At 29.9% G+C, this 25458-nt stretch overlaps 2 protein-coding genes across 3 annotated transcripts; both read left to right on the top strand.

The window, feature by feature from the left end:
* Positions 1-7897: 7897 nt before the first annotated feature.
* LOC124819836 (denosine deaminases acting on tRNA) lies at positions 7898-11903 on the top strand. Of its 2 annotated transcripts, XM_088101611.1 has the most exons (11): positions 7898-8118; positions 8259-8379; positions 8836-9023; positions 9137-9217; positions 9518-9631; positions 10238-10407; positions 10490-10566; positions 10651-10770; positions 10949-11036; positions 11207-11246; positions 11358-11903. In XM_088101611.1, the coding sequence occupies exons 1-11, from the start codon at positions 7956-7958 to the stop codon at positions 11366-11368; spliced, it is 1173 nt and encodes a 390-aa protein (XP_087957737.1). In that variant the 5' UTR covers positions 7898-7955; the 3' UTR covers positions 11369-11903. The 2 variants fall into 2 exon arrangements, with proteins under 2 accessions (XP_087957737.1, XP_047147380.2); XM_047291424.2 differs by lacking the exon at positions 11207-11246.
* Positions 11904-17129: 5226 nt separating this feature from the next.
* On the top strand, positions 17130-22016 carry LOC124823074 (uncharacterized). The gene is made up of 6 exons (XM_088102405.1): positions 17130-17505; positions 17620-18164; positions 20044-20236; positions 20332-20396; positions 20493-20703; positions 21215-22016. Exons 1-6 carry the CDS (start codon positions 17347-17349, stop codon positions 21575-21577), a joined length of 1536 nt encoding a protein of 511 aa, XP_087958531.1. The 5' UTR covers positions 17130-17346; the 3' UTR covers positions 21578-22016.
* The last annotated feature ends 3442 nt before the right edge of the window (positions 22017-25458 follow it).

Below are 25458 nucleotides of genomic sequence, written 5' to 3'. Positions count from 1 at the left end.
GAGACATATTACTTTATAACAGGAATCCAAGCATATTTCCCATTTGGAACATCAAAATGTTTAATTCTACATTTGTTTGAAGTATGTCCCTTTTTCATGCAATAAAAACAACAAACATCATGCACCTTGTTTTTCACAAAAGTCCCTTTCTCAACCCAAACTCTACGAGTTCTCTTAACTTTAGACTTTTTATGATGATGCATGTTTATATTTCTAACATTGCTCTTTTTAAAAACATTTTGAACATGTGAGATAGGCTTGATTCCTTTAGAAAGTAAATTTTCTAGTATGTCAATGTCAAACATGTGACTTTTACAAGATAAACACTCAACAGGTTTTTCATTTGGATTAGATTCAGACAATTTTGTTTCAAGATTACTAACTTTGTTTCTTAATATGACTTCCTCATCTAATGCATTTTCATATTTCCATTTCAATTCTTTAAATTCCTTTTTCATATTTTTATGAGCAGCATTCAATGTTTCAGATTCATCAAGTAATTCAAGAAACGCCTTTTGTAAATCAAATTCACTAGATTCATAGCTAGAATTACTTACTTGGCTTCCAACATCATCAAAATTAGCTGTCAAACACAAGTTTACTTCTTCAACAGAATCACTTGAACTAGAGGTGGTTGATGCATTATCCTCCCAAGCAATGTGAACCTTCTTCTTGTGAATTTTATTTCTTTTTGTTCTTTACTTCTTTTGTTGCTTGAACAATAAGCTTTCACATGGCCTCTTTCACCACATCCATAACATTTGAAGCTTGAAGAGGAACCTTGATAGTCCTTCTTTTCCTTCAAGATTTTGCTTTCAGATGATTTATCGTTGGCCATCAAGCATAGATTTTCTTGCTCATTAGAATCGCTTGAGCTTGAGGAGTTTGATGTAGAGCATGAGTTCGAACAAGTCAACTTAGCCACATTCGATACTTCATCATGAGTGACTCTTAAAAATTTCCACATTTCCTAAGCACTTTTATAAACAGATACTTTGAAAAAATCATCAATTGTTAGTGCAGATAAAATTATATTTCGAGCCTTAATATCAAATTGGGCTCTTCTATTTTCCTCAACAGTCCAGTCAAAATATGATTTTTCTACTTCCACACCATCAACTGTATTTTTAGGAATATATGGACCATTTTGTACGGCTTCCCAGATGCCTCTGTCAATTGACTCTAAAAATATTTGCATTCTTATTTTCCAAAACGCATAATTTTCCCCCGTAAACAAAGGAGGTCTATCAATAGAAGCACCCTCAGCATAAACTTGATTTTGATGACCGGCCATTTTCGCAAAAGTTTGAAAGAATATCAAAGCAAGCTCTGATACCAATTGTCGGAACAATCGGTACCGTTATAGAGTCGCGCAACGGAATAAAATATTTGGAAAGCGTGTTACGGTCACAAATCAAGTTTTGATGGTCCGTTTTAGAAAAACAATTTTCTTAGAGAAGATTTATCAAACAGTTGATGTGCATAAAACAATAAAGAGAGTAGGGAGTAGAAAAATTGATACACTGGATTTTTATCCTGGTTCGATTCAAAACAATCTACGTCCAGTTGTTAATCACTATAAAAAGTGATTAACGTTTTCACTAAAATCAGTTTCACAAATTACAATAAGAGTGAATAAAAAACAGAGAGATAAAACCTTCCTTCGACGAACGAACCGGAAGATGACCACCTGCCAACTCGAAGAGAACCGCTCCGACTATCGACGCACGAAACGCGAGCTTCTCCTATTCACGAGACCAGGCAAAGCACTTGAACTAGCTTTTTAGAACTTCCTCAGACACACTGTATTCTCAAAAAGCTTAGAGTTTTTTTCTTAGAGTTTTGGAAGAACCTTATATAGCCAACTATTCTGAATTCGCAAAGATGAATTATAACTGCCACAGATAATCGATTATTGTTAGTGATAATTGTTTATTTGAGTTCGTTACAGGGTTTTTCAAAAGTGATAATCGATTATCCTGAGGAATAATCGATTATTCCAGAGACTTTGGCAGTTCTCATCAGAACCGGTGATAATCGATTATTTGGAGTAATAATCGATTATTCCAGACCAACAAGGTTTTCAGAAAAGCTCAGGATAATCGATTATAGCTTCTAATAATCGATTAAATGCGTAACAGTTCTGGAAGTACAAGTTTTTCTAAGTATTACACGTCCAAAGCCTTTCCTAATACATTTATAATCTACAAAGTGCTTTTAAAACAATTAGAACAGTATATCTTCTTGCAGCATCATCAAAATCATTTATCTTCAAAATTTACCAATGCTCCTTATTGGTAACATTACGAGCACTTAGTGTTCATCATCTTCCTCGGGTTTTCTCTCTATGGGTTATGCTTTTTAGGTTCGCTTTTTCACTTTTGCACCGTTTTAAATGAATTTTACTCCAATTATATCACTCTTTAATGCATTATCTTTCATTTGAACCGATTAAAATGCGTTTTCATTGGGTTTTGGTGCAATTTTGCTTGTGTCCTTGGGCGGCGTTCTTGGGCGGCCATTTCTTGGATTTTGCACTCCTCCAATTTTCTCCACTACATTTTTAAAACCATCCAATACAAAAAAAATGTACAATACATTTTCTTCAACTAAAATATAAAGTTGTAAACTCGAATCACCATGAGCCAGGAGTATCCTGAGAGGCCTCAAGCGGAAAAAGATGCAATCAAATACAACAACGTTTTAGACTTCTGATCTATAGTGTCAGACGTCTATATAGACGTCTGACCTGTATGGATCAGACGTCTATATAGACGTTTGACCTATTGGGACATATTTCTCATTAACGTCACCCATATAGACGTCGGACATAGATCAGACGTTAAAAGCTCAAAATAACAGATGTATAAAGCCCTTTCTGCACTAGTGTCGGGAACATCAAGGTATCAAACTAGGAGGTAATTTGGTTGGGATTCCTTTGCAAACCGTGACATACTCATTCATTTCCTTTGCAAACCAGGAGATTAATGACATAATAATCAATGTTATCCCTAAGTATATACATCCGCTCGACTAAGTCCACTAGATCGTTGTCCCATCGGTATCGAGTGCAATATTCATGAACATCATGAAAGACCTAGTCATAACACAAACTTTTTGGCAGATTTAACTCATTCCCCTTCGTTGACTCATTAACTTCAACTTCATTGGTCGCACTCTAGGAAGACCCGTTCGATGTTTGTTTCTTATTTTCAACTTCATTATTTACATTCGTAGTGCTGATGTTGACCAATGGAACACTTCTCTTGGTTGATCTTTGGTTCCCTGAAGATGACTCGAGCAGTGACGACGACACATCATCGACATACCCACCATCCCGATTAGAGGACTCCCTTGAAGGAGAAATGCATACCACAGATGAAAGGTGAAAGGTGAAAATGACAAGTCAACGTCAAGGTTATCTATAGGAAATGAAGTCAAAAAATTGCACCTTTTGGAGTGTTAGATCGAGACACATCCAACGACTGAGGAAATCTGACGTCTCATATTCGATACGAGGCATCACAACTCCTCGAGCTCTAACGATCACTTTTTCAAACTTACTTGGTCAGACATCAACCCTGAGCGATACTACCAAATCGCTTTCGACCAACATTAACTCCATGGCAGTGAGTCCTCCACTTGCTCGAGCTTAGGAGACCTATGTAAAATAAGTACTCGACCGGTCCAACACAAATCAATAGTGTCAACTACAACTTCAGAAACTCAGCCTGATCTATCTGAACACTTTGGACATTGAAGAAAACCCATATCACCTCCTGGACAAATTCCTATAAAGGCCGACTGGTCGATGGAATGATCGATCGAACACACAACTAGCATGATTAAATAGGCCTACAAAGATTAATGCAAATTAATATGATAATTGTAATTAAAGGGTGATTGGATAATAATAAGCTAATGATAAGTAAAAGTTCATTACAATTTGTATAAATAGAGAGTTCAAATAGGTACTTAGACACATTGTTATTATATTTAATACTTAGGCGCTCAGACCCTTTCTAACTTAAGCATTAGACTACTTTTTACAAGTCTCATCCATATGGTTTTGGATAAACATGAAACTCAAATTATCGAATGAATTGAAAACACTAACGAACAAATACAAGAAAAAGAAGCAAATAACCGAATTACCTATGCATATTAGATTGTTCCAACATAAACAATATAAATTTAATTATATAATTAAACATTTTCTATTGAAATCCAAAGTTTTAGATAGGATGTAAGTTTCAAATTTAAGTTTTTTATTATATCATACCAACTTGATTTAATAAAAATCTAAATCTTTCTTAAGATGCTTACTAGAGATGCTTCACGACTCAAATTGAGTTTATTTTAGGTCCAAACATTGTTATTTGCCTTTCAAATGGCAACACAATCATTACTTATTTACTCTAATTACAAAACGCAAACAAACACTTTAGCTAATTGTCTGAACTTTTTTATCTTTTGGATCTTTTATAAAGTTTTATTGGTCCAATCACATAATTAATCTCCATATTAAAGTTATGGAAAATGTTTTACTCCAAAGAATAATTTTTTTAACAGTATATGTGGAGGCTGAATGTAACTAACAAATACTTTATAATTTCAAGATTAGTTTTAAATTAAGCAAAATATACTCTATCATGCTCAAATTTATAGATATCGTTACAATATTGTCCATTTATTCAATAATTTTTCATTACAATTTATCCCCACATTCACGTTTTAATGAATTAAAAAAGAAAAATGCTTATAAACTATTACTGTCAATTCTTAAATTGGGTATTTTTTTTTTGAAAATACTAAAATACTCGACTTAACAGATGAGAATAAAAAAATGATTTAAATTCAATTTTGTTAAAACATACGATTGTTAGATGAATAATCGAAATACCCTTTTTTTCTCAATTTTTTTACATGTTTTTTAAAAATAAAACTTTGACGAATACATTAAACTCTGAACGAATCATACTTCAAAAATAGTCATGGCTTTAAATATCTGATCTTTAACATAATTTATTTAAAAACATTTACTCATTTGATAATAAGAAAAACACACATAATTTTTCTATCTTAGTCTTTTAATGTAAACTTACTTTAATAGTACTAAAAATTTTCTAAAAACTTCATAGGTAAATAGTTATTTCAGTATAATAAATATTGATATATTTTGTTTTTATATTAATGAAAAAAATATAATTATAATAATAAATTTGATCACATTAATTTCGATTGAACTTATTTTGACGTAATTAAACAAATATCTAATTTATAGTAATTGTCGTATTTAGTTACATACTAAGTTTAATTGTTTAATAAATACATGATAATTACTAAATATCAAAGAATTGTCTTAATTATTAAATTCAACCAAAATTAATTTTTGTTACTAATAATATAATTTTTTTCTTATTATACTAAAGGTATATTTGTTTATGTTTAATATTGAAGTAAATTGATTATCTATTCAAAACCAAAATTATCTATAAACACTCTTCTTTCTTAACTACTAAGCCATCTTTTAAAAAAATAAAAGTGTGACTAAAATATTAAACTTCAAAACAAACAATACTTAAGATATTATACTACTGAAATGAAATTAAAAAAAAAAATTTTACCAGAGAATCAATTATTAAAGATTTAGTTTAATTAGAAAGTAAAGAATGGTCGTGCCAACTAGTTTAGTGAAGTTAGACAGCTATGTTATGTTTGATTTGTTTCCTTTTAGCTAGAAAAACCATCTTATTAAGCTGTAATAATAGTGCCACATTTTGTTTTTCTTTTCTGCCATTATTCCCATGCTTCTCACAAGTTACGTGCAAGCACTTATTAATAATTGATGTTGACCACTTCAAAAGAAAAAGAAAAAGAAAAGAAAAGTAACAGTAATGTGGTTGGAGACAGAAAAATTGCGTTGGAAAAATGTGGAATTATTAGATTCGAAGAGTGTTTTGTTTGAGTTCCCACTTGTTTCGCCGTTTGTTGTTGGCTTTATTATAAACTATCAACACAATTTTCCCTACGTGCCCTGCATCATCATCATCATCATCAAAATCTTACTTTTCCTTTCAACAAAAATAATAATAAACAAAGTATTCTTATCATATTCAATACTTTTACATCGTTTATGAATCAAAAGATTTGATTGTTTAATTTTATTTTTCTTCTCTTTCTAGTATTTAAGATGTCTTTTAAGATAATAATGTGATAGAACTTCTAATTTCGAACTGGACAAAATTTTTAATAATATTATTTGATAAACTTTATATCAGAAACTTAATGTCTGTCAACAAAATCTCCATGAAATAAGTTGAAGAACAAGTTGAGGAACAAGTTGGAGAACTATATTGAAAGTTATATGAAGAGTTGACAAACAACGAAGAAAAGAAAAGAAAAGAATGAGAAACTATTTTTCAGGTTTTTATTTTTTTGGCTTTTAGAATATCCTTTTTATATAATTTTAAAATTTTATATTAATTATCAATCGGAACAATTTTCAAAGTATATTTTTGTTTTCTACTTTGCTTATTTTTTTAAAGCTAAAAATTGTCCACGAAACTTTGTAATTAAAAATTGTGATTTCTGATTTTGCTAATATGATTTCAGAAGAATTATGTAAACCTCAATTACGGGATTTACTTTATGCACCCACAAGTTTTTTGTGCACTTCCCAAATTTTCAAAATGACCTTTTTATCTTTCGAAAGTGACTATTGTGTGTTAGGAAAACTTTCTCAAACAAGTTTTTTGAAATTTCTGGAATAAAAATTTTGAAATAAAATTTTAGAAGTGATATTTTTTCAGAAAATTATTTTTGAAATAAATTTTTTGAAATAAATTTTTTGAAATGTGTTTTGAATAAACTTTCCCAAATATATACAATGCATTTTGGAATGCGTTTCCCAAAACATGTTTATATGAAATATATTCTAGAACACAGAAAAATCATTACTGGGAGAGCTTTTTAAATAGGTTTTTTTCTTCTTTTTTGGACTGTTATCTATCTCTTCTTCCTGTAGATAATGCTTGAATCTTTTTCTATTATTGTGAGGTTGCAGTTAGTAATTGTGGGAGTGTAAGAAAGAAACAATGCTATGGGTTACTTTTGAATTCAGCCCAGAGAGGGAGAAGAGGATATTTTTCCTGGGTTTGAATAAAAAACATGCTATCTTGTTTCTATTTCTACTAAAGAAGCAAGAGAAGATTTTGACTAAATTGCCCCTCCATTAATTTACAATGAGATAAAAAGAACTAATTATAATTTTCCGGTTAATTACAATGAATCGCTTGATTTTTAAAGTAAAATATTTTGAAGGTTCAAGTCAACTACACTTAAAAATCTAAGCAAGAGTTTTAGAAATAATGATAAAACTTAATGTTAGGTATCTTTTCTTGTCAGAATTTTAAATAAATAAAAATGATATTTTAACACATATAAATTTTTTATATTTATTTTATACTATTGTTTCTTACTTTTTATTTTTTTTAAAATTCAAAAATTTATTTTTTATAATCATTTTATATTTATATTATATATCAAATAAATATAAACTTATATTACTTCCATATGAGGTCATTGAGTAGAAGTCCAAAACTCTGTGCATAACTAGTTAATTAAACTAAAAAAATTAGTCTTAAACATTTTCCAAGCAAAAGTGTTACTAGAAAAGAGGATTAAATTAAATAATTCATTCACAAGAGGTTAGATTGTTATTTTTTACACTAACTATTTTAAAAAATATATTAGTAATATTTGATAAAAATGTCCAACTAATAAGTTTTGTATATATTTTCTTTGAAAAGGATACTAATTAATTAACATTAACATTTCATTTAATAATTAATTAAAAAAAGTAGAGGTTTAACCCAATGCTGTTGGGTTTTTTTTCCCTGTTTTGTCATTACAGAGTACAGTCACGCACTGCACTGGTTTGGTGAACCTCAACCATGTCTATGGCGGTTTCAGTTTCATCTTCCGAGCAAAGTGATTGGGGCCAAAGGGTATCGGAAAAGGTTCTTTCTTTCTACGCTTCTCTTCCCAAAAAGGGCAAACCTCAAGGCCGTGAAATCACTGTTCTGGCTGCTTTCCTTCTCTCTTCTCCTTCTAATGGTTCTCTTCTTCCTCTTTCCATTATAACAATCACCCACTAACCAAGTTTCCATTTTTTTTTTAATTTCTCAATAATAGAAGAAAAAAAAAGCCTTCTTTCGAGTCAAGGAGTTCACTAGTTCATTGTTTTTTCTCCCAAGACTTAAGGGTTGTTGCAATTGGAACGGGAACAAAGTGCATTGGGCGTTCTCTCTTGCGAACTTGTGGTGATGTTGTTCATGATTCGCATGCTGAAGTCATTGCTAGAAGAGCTTTGATGAGGTTTCATTGCTATCCTTTTGAAACTGCTTTGTCGTTTTTTTAAGAACCTTTTTGTTTTCTTTTGTACCATAAGTATGCAGCACTTTATATCCATTGATGTGTCAGTTTTTAATACCGATACTGAAGGTTTGTTTTCGTGTCATGATTGAAGTACATTTTACTTAAATTTTTGTAAAATTGTAATGCAGGGTACTACCACTCTGTGATGAATTATATGGTCAAAACATCTATACGATTCCTTAGGTTGTTTATAATGTTCTCTAATTAGAATTGAAGTTTTATCTCGAATTTTTGCGTAATAAAGGTGTGCAGAATTATGTGGATTGTTGTGATGAACCTCCGATTGTTATTGGAGAGTATGCAAACAATACAATGAAAATGTATATAACTTTTGTCCTTAATATAATGTCTTGCTATGTAAGGAGATGTTATTTCATTTGTTTCTATTCACACCAGGTTCTTCTATACACAGATTCAACATCTTACTGAAACCAGTGGTAACCACGGACCTACCAATGGAGGCAAACGGTTTAAATTTGATGATGGTAACTTGCCATTTGAGTTGGATACAGGGTGTCTTAATAAAGGGAAATATACTTTGAGGAAGGATTGGAAATTACATATGTACATATCACAGTTACCATGTAATTTATCTTTCTCTCGTTTTCACTCTATCTGATCATCAATGTTCCTCCTTTATTTATGACTGTATGTTGTTTAGGTTCAAGGGTAATTGCCAGTTGTGTTTCATTTGTAGGTGGAGATGCTTCACTCAGTTCGGTTGTCTCTCCTTTGGAAACTGTTCTTTTAGGAGAAAGAGATTCAGCTTCACCTTTGGGTAAGCTAGTCGATTCCATGGTTAAGTTTTACAACATTTAACATTTTATGTGAAAATTATGAAGTGTCTAAGGACTAGAGGAGCCTTAAAGACAGATGAGACTAAGAAAAGTTTAAAACATCTAAGAGCTTTTTAATAGAAATTATATTTGCTGAACTCTCTTTCCTTCTATACTTCAATTATTGATTTATGATCATTTTTTATCAAATTGTGATTTTTATATTTCATGGATAATTGAAATATTGCTGCTGTTTATTTTGGTCTGACTGCTGAGAGAAATACTTTTCTCATCAATTCCAGACAACGGTTTAAGCCAACCCGGGATGGTCCAGAGGAAGCCGGGTCGTGGTGATACAACGCTGTCAGTTAGTTGCTCTGACAAGATAGCCCGTTGGAATGTTGTTGGTGTTCAAGGTTATATATGCTTAAACCATGGATGTTTACATGTTGGTAGTTCTTGCTTGAAAATTAATTGTGATGTGATATTTACGTACCCCTGTTCTACAACAATTTAATACAGCAAACGAAACATCATGGAGATTGACATTTTTATTGTTTGTATACTTGTAAATATTCTGCATCAACTATACTTTACTGTATGATTTTGACACTTGTTTTATATTAATTGTTTGTTTTCTTATAAATCTTGTAATTATATTGCTCGTGCCTAGGAATTTGATTATAACCACAATACTAAGGTTTCATGTATGTCAACTTAGTCAATTTTGCAAACATAAAAGTTAGAGTTTCTGGTTAGTGTGATAGTGTTAGATATGTGGATATGACATGAATTATGTTGGAGTCAAGCGCGAGTTGGAGTCTCACATAGGGTAAAAATATGCATGAACAATAACATATAAGAAGAAAAGACTCACAAACCTGTGTCATGATTCCTTATATGGGTTTGCTCATGAACTGATATGTCTCAAATTTCAAGAAAACAACAAATTAGAATAGTGTGGTTTGATTGTATTTCAATCAAGTTAGTTAAGTGTTGTGACATTGTTACTCTTAGTGCAGGAGCTTTGCTTTCCTACTTTATTCAACCTGTATATCTTTCTTCAATCACTGTTGGTCTTCCCATTAACAGTCCCGGGAATTTTTATTTGGAGGATAACATGAAAAGAGCCTTGTATGAACGGATCCTGCCCTTATCGAGTCAACTGACGGCTCCATTTCTGGTGAACCAGGTCTGTGGAATATTTGGTATCTTAGTGAGAAAGAAAAGTTCACTGTTGGATGCTGACTTTTGTGTCTTTTTTCATTTCATAGCCGATATTTCACGCTGCACCAGTACCACCAAAGGACTTTCAGCAATCTGAGAGTGCAGCCGACACTTTAACATGCGGGTACACGCCAAATGTTGGAGAATTGTAAAGTTAATGCAGCTTTATGGAAAAATGTTGCATTTAGTTGAATGATTAACTTTGCAGATATTCTATATGCTGGAATGAATGTGGGTTGCACGAAGTCATACTGGGAACCACTGGAAGAAAGCAAGGCACCTCTGCAAAAGGGGCACTCTACCCATCCACGCAGTCATCTTTGTGCAAGTGAGTGCCACTGACATGTCTGTGGTAGAAATCTTTGTGAAGCACTGATAATATTACAATTACTGCTACCTCCAAACCTATATAAACAAGTAACTAATTTATCAAGATCAATAAAAATAGTTAAGTTAATTAATTTTAACAAAAGATCAGAGGTGGTAATAAATTTATTATTTTCCAGACAGAGGCTGCTAGAGGTTTTCTTGCCACTGAGAAGGGAAAAATTGAGCAGTTCTCTGGTCAATGGGATTACCTACCGAGAACTTAAGGTATTCTTGATGTTCTTCACATTCTCTTTTTCATTTTGATGGTGTAAATTGTCTTGTTTGATCGGCATTATGAAGTTTATGTGAGAAGAATAAGAAGCAGATTTGGATTCACTTGGCCTGAATTATTTCTATTTTTAGTAATAGTAACTGTGTCTTGTTTTGCATGGTAGGGTGACACATTTTTACATTCATTTGACACACACTGGAAAGGTAAAATGTTCATAAAGAAGTGAACTTTTGTATGTGTTAAGAAAGGATAATGTCAAATGAATGTAAAATATCTGCATGTGTAAAAGTATCATTTCTCTTAATCATTTGCAGGATGGAGCTGAAGAATATAATCTGGCTTCCAAAATTTTCAAAGGGAAGCCACCTTTTAACAGGTGGTTCTTGAAACCCTTAGATTGTGAGGCATTCCCCGTTTCAGAATAATAGAGTCCTTCTTTGGTTTTGTCATCCAACTTCTGTAATCTGAGAATGTAGCTCAATTGGACATGGTTGCACATTCCAAGAGACAGAGGGGTAGAATAGTAGAATAGAAGCTTCATAAATCAAAAAATGGGGTGGGAAGATGAAAAGTGGAGGGGGTGTTTAGAAAATCATTGTCCAATGTAGGAGACTGATATCTCACTATTGGGCTTGCTGTGAAGCCTGTAATTTGGGCCAACAAGGAGTTGATTATCTATTTCTTTCATTATTGCTAAATGAATCCGTATCATTACTATCGGAAACTCTTGGGGCTATTTCTTTTATAGCACTTCCATACCTTCTCTCTGCATCTTCATAGGTGTAGAAAAAGTTTAAATTTTACATGGACTGTAAACATTTTTTAATGCATAATTTGGAAATTTATTTTGAATTGTATAATTCTAAACTCATAAATGTGTTTTAGATTGTATAATCCAGAAATGTATTATGGATTGAATAAATCAGAATGTAGTTTTGAATTTGAAAATATATTTTGGATTATATAATTTGAGATGGTTTTGGATTGTGAACTGAATGCTTTTTAAAGTGTGCAATATGAAGTATATTTTTGGATTGTGCGATTTGAAAATCTATTTTAGATTATGTAATATGAATTTCTAGTTATGTATTTTGTTAGGAATGACAAATGAACCGTTGTTCTGGGTATGTTTAAATTTGTTTCGATTTTGATGAGAAATTTTTGTTCTTGTATTCATACCATCTCTATTTTCATATTCTTCTCTATCTTAAATTTACTAAAATATTTTTAATTTATTTGATTACCTAAAAAGTTTATATTAATTTTTATTTGATCTTTAGTTTTGTAATTTATTCATAAAATATATAATTGATTATTTTAATTTTTTTATACTTCTTTGACTTTTATGTAATTATTACTTGATATTTATGTAATGTATTTAGCATTGGTTAATAAATATGGATCTTTTTTATATTGAATATTATTATGTTTTTCTTTTGTTGATGTTCTTTTAAGAAAAGTTTAATTGATATTTGGAAGAGTAAAGGAGCATTTGGGCATATTTGTGAGACAAAAATTTCATTAGGTATGATGATGAAGATAAGAACGCATTTTTAATTTGGAAATGAGGGTGGAGAAGTGAAATTTGCATTCATATGATCTCGTTGCAATTCTTATGTTCTAAATTATATAACGTGAAACTATATTATATCACTTTCTTGAAACTATATACATATCCTCTAACTTCCTATTAGATTATGCAATTTTGAAATATGAGAATGTATTTTGAATTGTGTAATTTTAAATATATCTTTTGTTTACATAATCTCAAAAGTATATGTGAATCAATAAATACATTTTACATTGTGTATTCCAAAATATTTTCTTAAGACTTAATTAACTTTGATATGTTTAGTTGAGCTCTAATTAGATTTTTTATTGTTAATGGAGTATTAAAAAATCATATATTTTCAATTAAGTTCTTATTGTTTAATTTTTCTATTAACTGGATTATGAGAATATTATTTTGTACTATCACCTTCTTTAGTCGTTGCCACATGTTTCTTTATAATTTTATAATTTTAGAACTTCATAAGTGATTTCAACTATTATAATTTCCTCCTTCTTTTACAACCCAATATCAATAAAGTCTCAACCTCAACCATAATCTTTTCACTGCAAAAATACTCAACCACCCATGTTGAAACAAAACTAGTAAAAATGTTTTCAAAAATATCAAGGACTTCTACAACAACGTCGCGCGTGTCAACCATGAGATAAATCGGACATGAACAATGTAATTCTCTTTAACATCTAAAACCTTCAAAACAATGTCGTATTCTCCACTTTATGACACAAAAAACCCTCTCAAGGAGTTAACTACCAGTTTCATGCTTTGTAGGTGTGCGTTGCAGAATATGAAGGTGGAGACAAAATTAGAAAGTGGGTTCTACAAAAGTGAAAAACACTTTTTGGCATGGTTCTAAAAGCTAGAGGGTGAATTTTGGAGAGTTTTTAAAAATCCAAGTGTGAGTCTAAGTCTCCCATTAGATAGAAATGAGAAAGTAGGACACTGTATAAAAATAAAAAACTCATTAGCTCATTGCTTTAAGGTGTTAGGTAGAGAATGATGTTAATCCCTTGTATGGTTGGGTTCAGATCTCATTGGTATTGTGTCTCCCGGTGAACCTCCTCCTTGTTAAACCTAATAGTGGTATCTCGAAAGTTTTCCTGGCAAAGGATATAACAACGGTTAGAAAGCCATTAACTCATTGCCTTAATGTTTTGGATAGAGAGTGATGTTAATATCTTATATAGTTGGACTCAGATCTCATTGATGTTTGTGTCTCTCTGGTGAACCTTCTTCTCGATAGATCCAACTGTGAAAGTGTTATCCTTTATGCAAAGGTGCAAGAGTTAACAATAGTCAAAGATATGGTTTTATAAATATAGTTGGAATCAAATTAGATATGTTACAAATTTTGCAACTCAATTTCGATTCATCTCTTTCTCCCAATCTCTTTGTGTAACTGCTTTTATGTGAAAGAGACCAGGAACAAGGAATAACTCCTTTTTTTTAAATGAAAATAGAACTAGTGTCATTTACAGCAAACAAGAAAGGTGGTTCGGTTGTAAATTATTTTTACACTAAACCAATTGTAAGAGAGCTCGATGATAGTACCGCGCCTAAGAAGGTATCAAAATATTTCTTTGTGAAGAGATCTACTAAAAATGGATTAGAATAAAAAAGGAAAAAAAATTCTAATAATTGATGAAAATTATGACATAATTAATAGTTGTTAAATTATAAAATTATATGTGATGATAACTAAATAACGAGACTGAACAAGATAACAATTATATGATCCAATCAGAAAAATTAAATAGTAAAAACTCAAATGGAAAATATTAAATTTTGTAATACTCAATTAAAATTTTTTTTAATTCTACAATTAAAAAATCTTTGAGATGCAGAAATGAAATCAGCGGTGCAAAAAGCAATTTCCCAGTATTAGTTAAAAGACATGGATGATTAACATGGCCGAGGACCACCTTGTATGAAAATCTCCTTGGCACATGAAGTCTGCATTGATGTCGATGTCCAAAATTTAAAGTCTATTTGTCGTTTGCATAATTTCCTTTCTAGTTTGGTGCACGTTACCGTCTACTGACTCTGCATTTCAAGTCAATCAATAAATTAAAAAAAATATCCCAAACATCATGTCATCTCCTCTATCCCCGATCTCACGAGACACTGTATGCTTCCATTAAAATTTCTAAACTCAAAAGTTAACGTGTAAACGTATTTTTGAAGGCAATTAGTTTTGCTACAAAATTAAGTTAACGGAAAAATGAAACAAAATTCCAAGTTATTAAACAAGATATTATAAATCTGATGACTAAAAATAAAATCAATTTATAATATATAAATTTATATAAACACCGTATTTCAATAAGTTTTACATCACCCTTTAACAAATGTTGTAAAATTAACCTATAGAAAATATATGAACCAAATAGATTTGTAACTAGAATGTTTTTTAGCCTCATTATATGGTGGTCCTCGACTGATTCTTGCAACTTCTGCAGAGTCTCTGCTTTTTAATTGATACTGTTCCCCCAGTTAGGTTAAAAGAATCTAAATATAGGTTGTATTATTCAATAACTTTGGTGAAATGCATAATTAACGAACCTAACTATTGAATGAATATCCTCATTATCTTTCTTTCATGTGCATAAAATTAACATTGAAAGTTGAATCGAATGTGATGTGAGCACGTGGTTGCTGAACTATAGAGGAGGCCATAGGCAGAGTTTGTAGTTCATAAACTAATAATATGTTACATTATTTCCCTCATTATTCGCCCCACTTTCTAAGTAATTGACCACTTACGACTAATTAATTACTTGAATTTGCTACCTAGTTTGGTACTCTTCCTCTCACATTATTATATTAATCAAATCAACATTCGATGCTGACTTTTCATTCTTCCCTCTCCCTTTTCTTCCCACTCACTCTTCCCACTCTAATGTATGTGTGTCTTTCTCTTTCACGGAGAAAAATGTGGGTCAAAACAAAAAAATAATATTAACCATTTAACTCTTTATCTTTTCAATTTATATCGATAATTAAAATATTATAGTTATAGATTGTCCAACTAAATATAAAACGAGACTAGTTTAAAATATATAAATGGATTTTAATTTTATTTTGCACTAATCTAAAATGTGCTTAGGATATATAAATTGATGTAAATTTTATTTTAAAAAATCAATTTTATAAAAGTGAATTAAACTTAAATTTACTTCTTAACACTTATTTTTTAATAAGATTCATCATATAAATATACAACTAACATTAATTTACATAAATCTTTTGGAAAGAAATTTATTAAAAAGAAATTATATAAAATTAATTGAAGTCCAACTCACGCAAAAGAAATTGATCCCGATTATAAATTTAAAATCTTAAGACAAAAAATTTGTAAATTTTTCTCTTTTATATGATCACCTTCCTTATATATTTACTATGAAATATAAACTTATAATTATAATTCTATAAACAAATTTAGATATAAATTATTATAAAAATAGTGATATTGTGAATTTCTATGTACTAGACTTGTTTTGAGGCTGAAAATGAGTGTTTGAGTCTTCTACGTCCCTTTGAAACGATGGAAAATTACCTGATTAAGTTGAAGAGCAAATCACGGGGATGAATGTGGAATTGCCTTTATGAACAAGTTATATCATAATACCATCACCTTTCTATTAGTAAATTCATAAACTATAAACAACTCTTTCTATTCTTTTTACTTCCTATTTAAGATTAATTAGCAAAGAAAATTTCTGAATCCTATAGTAAATAGAATATAATAACCTACAATACATATCATTTTGGATTGAAGGGTAAGATAAATTAGATGCTATTTATTATACACCACATTTAATAAAAAAAAAAAAACTACTTTGAGTAGTGATCATATTTGAATCAAGAATTTTCTTCGATGGAAAGTTTTTATGATTTATACCAAAAACACAACTGTAATAATAATAGCAACAAAAAAATTGCACTTATTACATTCAATAAATATATATATATATATATATATATAATATATTTCATTAATATATCATTTATCAATATTAGTAAAATTAATTATTGTTTAGTTGTTATATGTATGCTTTTTTTTATCAGTTTGTCATCATTTGAAATATAAATAATTGCATACATTTATGTATGTTGTTAAAAAAATTGAAACTGTTATTTTAATAAGTGATGGAAATAAATTTTTATTAATTATAGACGCGTATTAATTAAAGTATATAAGTACTAGTGTTGAATACAAGCAGAAGACGTATAATACATCGTGTCTTTGGTTTGGAAATAATTTTGAGGAAAAATATATGCTAATTATGATAAATATAAAATATAAAATATGAAGACATATATTTATCATGTTTTTAATTATATAAGATGAATATTATGTAAAGGCTAAGAATATTAATGTTTCACATAATTCATGAATCATATATTAAAGATTTTTTTTTCCATATAAGACTTTAAAAGGGTTTAAATGTCTTAATATTAATTATATAGCTAGCATTTATTTAATCATAAATACTCAAAGTTTGACTAGTTGAAGGAAGTATTTCAATTTCAGTATACATCCAATCCAATGGTTCTTGCTTCCTCTTTCACACACTATCTCTATCTATCAAGCATGGCTACAGAAACCAACCAGCACAGTTTGTGAGAAGAAACAGCATTCAAAATCCATGATCAAACATCATCAATGGTTATTATTCTGAGGTGAACTTCAAAAGCTTCTTCAATTAAAGGGTTTCTGAAAGTGATTGAAGATGGACAAGGACAACGAGACATATCTGAAACTCTTCTTGGGGCGTTCGAATCATCAGAGACAGAGTTTGTTGTCGAAGAAGGGCAAATCCAGAACAATGGTGTTTGTCATGGTTTGCTTTGCAGCCACTTTCCTTGCTTTCACTGTCTGGAACATTAACGTGAGTCATGCAAATTGAAAGACTCTTTCTTTCTGCTTTTTGTTTCTTCTCACATGCATGGAGATATTGAACACAGAAAATTAACTCTAACATGGTGATTTTGGTTTTTTGAAGTCGACGTTTTCTGGAGGTTCTTCCATTTTAATGAAGAAAGTCTCCCCCATGCCAATACCGGAAGCCCAAGAAGAAGAGTTCCCACTTAGGTGCACCCAACCACACGTGCCAGAAAAGTGCCCTAGAGACTACCCTATTTCACATAAGCCCACGGGCCCGGCCCGGACGTGCCCCTCGTACTTCAAATGGATCCATGAGGACCTGAAGGCATGGAGAGAGAGAGGGATAACGAGGGAGATGGTGGAAGGAGCAAGGAGAACAGCACACTTCAGGGTAGTGATCGTGGACGGGAGGGTGTACGTGGAGAAGTATAAGAAGTCGATCCAGACCAGAGATGTGTTCACTTTGTGGGGCATCATGCAACTGCTGAGGATGTATCCCGGTAAAGTTCCTGATTTGGAGCTCTTATTTGATTGTGATGATAGGCCCGTTATACCCAAGGGAAGGTTTCAAGGCCCAAATGCTGCTACTCCACCGTTGTTTCGCTATTGCTCTGACCAGTGGAGCTTTGACATTGTCTTCCCTGATTGGTCCTTTTGGGGATGGTAAGTGCTAAAACCAAATTTTTCTTCCTCTTTTTAATTAAAAATAATATATTCTTTTCCTTCTTAGATTTACATTATTTTAGTTTTAGTAAATCATACAAACTTTTATTTTAATTAGAAACTGTTAAAGAGATACAATCTAATTTAACTTTATAATTTAATCACAGAACGGTTAAAAAGATGCATTTTAAATTTAATTTAACTCCATAAAACTAGAGGGCGATGTTTTAGACGTCAGAATTGTAGTGTCAGACGTCTATATAAACGTCTGATAGTGCAAACCGACCTCCCATCAACGTCACCCGTAAAGACATCAGGTAAGGATCAGACTTAAAAAGTCCAAAATAACATACGTTTAAAGCCTTTTCTACTGGTATAACCCTTTATATAATTGATTTTATTTCTGACAAAAACAAATACATTAATTATTTTTTAACATAAACAAATACATTCATTATTTTGTAAAAGAAACAAATATATTCATTATTTAATTAATGACTATGTGATGAGAATACATTTTTAATTATATTTTAAATTAGAAAAGGAGTTTTTTTCAAATACAAAAAGTATATATATAAAATTCAAGTACAAACTCACTGTAAATTACATTCATCTTTAACAACATAATATTTCATACACCACCCACTACTTTTATATAACTACTATTACCAATTTTATTTTCTTTGAAATACCTCTTTTGTGTCAAGATAATTTTTATAACCACATCACATCTTTTTATTATATGTTTGTTTTAATACATATTTAAACTATATGTTATAAATTCTTAAAAATTACAAAAATTAAGAGATTTATTAAATAAAAAGTGAAAATCACAAAAGATAAATTTTCAATAAATTTTGGTTATCAGTAAAAAGAATGTGTTAGAAAGTGCTTTTATTAAATATATAATTAGGTTCTGAATGCATGCATCTTAACCTTTTTTTATACAAGTGAAAGATTGATTTCAACACTAGTAAGAAATTTTTATTTGTTTATCCTGTAAATAAATAAATAAATATATGTTTACTTAGTAAAAGGGAAATGGAGTTCATAAAGGTGAATAAGAATTTAAAATTAATTAAACTAATTAAAACAATATAACAAAAGTGTCTTTGATCCTAATAACATTTTGGCAGTTTCTAGTTGTAATTTCATAATTTTGTTCCTTTTTATCATATAAAATGAATTTTCATTTTCCTCTAGATTACATAATTTAGATTTCTTTTTACTTTCAAAATTTAAAACTAAAATAATTTTTAGAGCGTGTAATTAAAACATATTTCTCTCTCTTAAGAAAATATTGTTGGATACGAAAACCACTTTTCAACTAAATAAAATCTCTAAATAATAAATTTTAAAGACAAAAATAATTAGTTATTAAATATATTTTATAAACTAAAAATTATTATATCTAAAATAATTTTTATTATAAATAAAAAAGTATAACTATTTAACTTAAGAGCTAAATAATTTTTAATTTAAAATCAATAATTTATTAAATGATATCTAACTTAGTCAATATAATAATTAATTATTTTTATTTATAAAATTGTTTGTTATTTAATGATAATATTATAATATTATTTTTGAATTACATAATTAAAAAAAAATAATTGCATAATTAAAATAATATTTTTAACTTTTAAATTACATAATTCAATTTTTATTTTTGAATTATACAATCTAAAGTCATTTTTAAAATTTTGGACTGCACAAAGGACAAAATAGGAAGTTTAATTTTTTTTTATATAGAATAGTATCAGGAAGAAACTGCCTAACATTTTTTCTACATGGTTGAAATTGATTGTACACATAACTTAACCCAATATCTTGTTCCATCAGTTATACAAGAACTGTAATCTGGATTTTCTTATAACAGGGCTGAAATAAACATAAAGCCATGGAAATATGTGCTAGAAGATATTAAAAATGGGAACAAGAAGACAAAGTGGAAAGAAAGAGTGCCATATGCCTACTGGAAGGGTAACCCTTATGTGACTCCAACAAGGAAAAACCTTATGAAATGCAATCTCACAGAGAAAGATGACTGGAACACTCGCCTATACATACAGGTTTTTCTCACTTTTTTACCATTTTTTTGCTCTGTAATTCACTTCAAAAAAAGGGAAAACTTGTATTTTGATTACATGCTTTGTTTTGGTCACAGGACTGGGAACAAGAATCCCATCAAGGGTTCAAGCAATCCAACTTAGGGGACCAATGCACACATAGGTAAGATTCAAACACCAAACGTTTATTGTATTTACATCTATCTGTGACATTCTGATAAATTGTTGTGTGAAATCTATGTCAATGATGCTGACACAGGTACAAAATATATGTAGAAGGTTGGGCTTGGTCTGTGAGTGAAAAGTACATTTTGGCATGCGATTCTACAAACTTATATGTTAGGTCTCGGTTCCATGATTTTTTTATCCGAGGCATGGTGCCATTGGAACACTATTGGCCCATTAGAGACAATAGCAAGTGCACTTCTCTTAAATTTGCCGTGGAATGGGGCAACAACCACACTGACAAGGTATTCTCTCACTCTCAATCTTGTTAAGATACAAACACGAGACCGATTTGGTGGAATGTTCTCGGGTCGCTTCCGTTATTAAAGGAAATCCTTGTTAGTTTCTCTTCCTCGGTTTATTGATACGCTTAAACTCAACAGATAGCCCGTCTGACTTGAGGTTTCGTTAAAAACGTCTTTGCTTTCTGTCAAGAACTTAATAGAACCTTATCGATTAGATTGCCGAGTCTCCACGGCCACGGTTGATCTCGAGCATTGCTCATCCACCGTTTAATCGCGAAGTCTCATTAAATAAAACAACAAACATAAATTTATATACACATAAGATACTTTTGTGGTTAAAAGATCTTCTTAGAATAATAAAAAAACAAATTTGTGAAAACTTAACTCAAAACGAACAATATCTTACTATCGTGGAAAGTGAATTTTTTGCAAATCTTACATATGGAATGATGAAACTTTCTTATTGTATTGTACACAAAACTATATGTCTTAACATCACTCAAATTGGCAGGCAGAAGCGATAGGGGAGGCTGCAAGCAAATTCATTCATGAGGACATGGACATGGACCATGTGTATGATTACATGTTTCACCTGCTAAATGAATATGCAAAGCTTCTAAGGTTCAAACCAGTTATACCTCCAAAAGCTGTGGAGTATTGTCCTGAAACAATGGCATGTGCTTTAAATGGTACAGAGAGAAGGTTCATGGAAGATTCAATGGTGAAGTTTCCTAGTGATTCAGATCCATGCACTATTCCTCCTCCATATGATGCCACAAGCCTACAACAATTTCTAGACAGAAAAGCTAATTCAATAAGACAGGTAGAAACTTGGGAAGATGAATATTGGGAGAGTAAAAAGAAGGTACAATAGTAAACACATTCTGCAGATAGCAAGATTTTGCTGTGTTTTCTTTTATTTCTTGTCTTGTGACAAATGATATCTTTACTGAGTCTAAATTCTCTACTAAATTTTCTGCTGCACTTTCAAAATGCATTGATATTAATATATTAAAAAAGATTTTAATATATTTTATAATATCAAAATTAATGTCTGTTAATATATTTTAAAGTTACAGCAGAAAACAGAGAGAATGGTTAGAAACTCAGCAAAGAATTCAAATATACTTACCTCCAAATACACAGAGTTGATGTTGTCTCTTACCACATTCATATTTATTCTCATTCTTCTTCTTTGATTTTCTTCTGAATAAAGCTTCATGGTTAATGTAATTCTAATTGCCTCCAGTTTGTAATTGACTTGTTTGATTTAAAGCACTAGATGAAATAACTTACTGTTCTTTTTTCTCTTACGTATCTTATTGTGTTTTGGCATGCTGAAGAAGTTGAATAAGAGTAGAGCTTGAAATTTGAATAGAAGTGAAAAGGCCAAAGTTAAATAAAACTTTACAAATTTTGTTTTAATAGTGGTTGATTCAATTACACACTTTTTTTTATTATTTTTTTCATCAATTTTCTTCCTCTAATTTTTTCACTTATTTTTTATTTCTTTTCATTTATTTTCTTCGTTTAATTAGCACACATTTTTTTCTATTAGTTTTCTTTATCCATTTTTTTCATCTAATTTCTTTATTTATTATTTTATTATTTTTCCACCTATTTTCTCCATATAATTTCTTTATTCACTTTCTACATTACTCATACATCATTGACTTCTACACAATATCATTCCATTTCAACATATAAACCATTCTATAATCCTCGTAAATCCATTAGCTTCATCAAATTTTAACCACTCTATCTCCTATATCCAACCCCTTCATTACGGGACTTAACTTTTGTTTTGATATTCATCTTCTCCATCACCCTTGCATCTTCTGTAATTTCTAAGGTAAAGAAAACAAACATTTATCATTTTACATACACAAACATTACTTTTTTATTTATATTTATTTTATTCGGTGAAATGTTTTAACCCATTTTTATTTATTTAACTTTATTATTTAGATTTATTTCATTCGGGTGTTCATAGCTTCATTTATATTTATATTTATTTTATTTTATTTAATGAAGTATTCTTAATTTATTTTTATTTATTTATCTTTTTTTTTCAAATTTCTTTTATCAGTGTCTTATTTTCATTTATATTTATACTCATATTTATTTTATTTAGTGATATGTCCATAACTTTATTTTTGTTTATTTATATTCATATCTATTTTAGTAAGGGATGTTATTAATCTCATTTTTTATTTATTCATTTTCATTATTTAGATTTATTTTATTCAATGAGATGTCTACAATCTTATTTTTATCTTTTATATATACATATTTATTTTATTTAATGAAGTGTCTCTAATCTCATTTTTATATCTCATTGCATCGATCCTAATTATTTATCTATAATACTTGATTTTCATATTTATTAGGATCAATGCATAGTAAAAGATATAAAAACGAGACATCTCACTACAAAATAAATATAATTAAATAAAAATGAAGTTAGATACATCGTATTAAATAAAATAAATATAAATATAAATAAATAAAAATAAAATTATGAATACTTGAATAATAAAATACATCCAAATAATAAAGATAAATAAATAAAAAATAAGATTAAGTACACTCCGTGAATAAAATAAATATAAATAAAAATAAATAAAAATGAAGTTATGGACACCTTAATAATAAAATAAATATAAAAAAAGATGTTATAGATACTCACTCAATAAAATAAATCTGAATAATAAAAATAAATAAATAAATATAAAGTTAAAAATACATTTTCAAATAAAATAAATATGAATATAAATATAAATGAAAATAAGGTTATGATACTTCATTAAATAAAATACATCTGAATTATAAAGATATATAAATAAAATTGAGGTTAATAAGACCTTATAAAAATGAATATGAATATTGACATGAATATATATAAAAGCTAATATATATATAATAATAATAATAATAATAATAATAATAATAATGATAAATGTATGTTTTTCTTACCTTATAAATAATAACAGTAATTTCTATCTTTTATTTGTATTAAGTTTTGTGAATAAAATCAACTCTTGCTTAATTTTTATTTTGTTTAATCTTTAAGTTTATTTCGTTTTTGTTACTACTTATGTTTTAGTTATTTTGTGTTTATTTGACCTCTAATATCATTTTGAGTGTTTGAAATAAATGAATAAGAACCAATTATGGTGTAGGATAGCAAGCTAGACTTCAATGAAGCATGATTGGATAACAAAATATGATCTTTTTAAGAAAGGAAAATGATACTTGAACAACCATTTTTGACAACATTTAGACACGCGCACACGTGTCTAAATTTGAGTGGTCCAGTTAGAAATATTAAATGAAAATGGACCACTCAAATTTAGACACGTGTGCGCGTGTCTAAATGTTGTCAAAAATGGTTGTTCAAGTGTCATTTTCCTTTAAGAAAATACTCATGTCGGGATGCAGTTTATTGGGTAGCCAAGCTGGAACAACTAGCGTTGGGCGGTGATGAAATGGTGTTGGGCGATGCAAACTCAAAGAGCCCCTTTTTCGCATTTTAACCAGTGTGACAAATGGTTCTAGGATGGGGTCAGGCGGTGTCGACACTAAGTTGTCAAAAATGAGTATTTATCCATGCTTCTCACGAGCGTTTTGGCTCATTCTTGTTGTAAAAAGGCTGATAGAATCACGAAGAAAATTTTTTGAGGCGTGTAGTTTCATTGTCCTTAAGGACTTATCTGCGATGTATTGTGCAAGTCCCCCACGATACAATAGGAACTTCCCAGAATATTTATGAGGATCTCAGAACTAGCAAGAATCTCTCAAAAGAGTATAAAATAACCCAGAATAATTTTTGAAAGAGAAAAAGAGCTAAAGAATGAAACTAAGAAGAGAGGAGAATGAGAAAGATTGCTTTTGATGTGTATTAGAATGGGGAAAATCTCTCTATCTATAGAGTTGGGAAAGAATAAAAGAAATAAAAGACAATAAAAGTAAAATAATTAACATTGAAGCACTTTAAAAATTTTGATTGTTGCTTAATGAAATTTTTTTTTTCGTTGCCAATTAAAATACTAACGTTGTAATACAACGTTCTGAAATTCAACCTCACAATTAATGTTTTTAAACCAAAATTAACTTTTACAATATTATAATATTAATATATTATAGCAATCACCCACATATTGCAAAAGAGAGTTGAAAGAAACAATCTTTGACTCAAATAGTTCAAACATTAAAAGAAAGATAAGAACTTTTATTCTGGGTCTCATAGGATGTAATGCATCAGAGCTGGTATAACAAACTATATGAACCAGTCTTAGATTGAGATACTTAACACACAGTGTAGTTGGTATAACAAGCTATATGAACCAAAGACACTTGATGTGTGTTAGAGGTTTCTCAATCACAATACACCCCCACAATCCTAGCTGTTATCGTTGTGATGCGCTTACTAAGCCATGCGCGTGCCCGATATTCATGAGTGCTCTAGATATCAGGTCAAGATCTCATGCAAGCGGCCCCACTTGACACTCATATAGGTGATTTCATCAAGTGTATGCTGCAAATCATACATCACCCACAAGGGATATGAAAATCATTAAAAACTTTGTTTAAACTAAAATTCTTTCACCACATAGAATTTAAATAACAAAGTTTAGCCTCTCAATAATGCAGTCTCTAGCACTTTCACACACACACACCATAGGAATGGACATAATTGATTAAAATCAATTTAGTGCTATCAGAACTAACAAATGACTTGTTTTTACCTATATG

The sequence above is a fragment of the Vigna umbellata genome, chromosome 11, assembly GCF_029865625.1.
Source record: "Vigna umbellata cultivar VRB3 chromosome 11, Vumbellata_1.0, whole genome shotgun sequence".
Lineage (NCBI taxonomy): Eukaryota > Viridiplantae > Streptophyta > Magnoliopsida > Fabales > Fabaceae > Vigna > Vigna umbellata.
This window is presented reverse-complemented; position numbering and strand designations above follow the sequence as displayed.

What these genes read in the sequence shown, in the direction of transcription:
- LOC124819836 (XM_047291424.2), top strand. Translation starts at nt 7,956, where the DNA reads ATGTCTATGGCGGTTTCAGTTTCATCTTCCGAGCAAAGTGATTGGGGC. An exon ending in GCTAGAAGAGCTTTGATGAG is followed by an intron (nt 8,380 to 8,835) that starts GTTTCATTGCTA and finishes TATTCACACCAG; the next exon opens with GTTCTTCTATACACAGATTC. An exon ending in GAATGTTGTTGGTGTTCAAG is followed by an intron (nt 9,632 to 10,237) that starts GTTATATATGCT and finishes CTCTTAGTGCAG; the next exon opens with GAGCTTTGCTTTCCTACTTT.
- LOC124823074 (XM_088102405.1), top strand. Translation starts at nt 17,347, where the DNA reads ATGGACAAGGACAACGAGACATATCTGAAACTCTTCTTGGGGCGTTCG. An exon ending in GGGGACCAATGCACACATAG is followed by an intron (nt 20,397 to 20,492) that starts GTAAGATTCAAA and finishes ATGCTGACACAG; the next exon opens with GTACAAAATATATGTAGAAG. An exon ending in GCAACAACCACACTGACAAG is followed by an intron (nt 20,704 to 21,214) that starts GTATTCTCTCAC and finishes TCAAATTGGCAG; the next exon opens with GCAGAAGCGATAGGGGAGGC.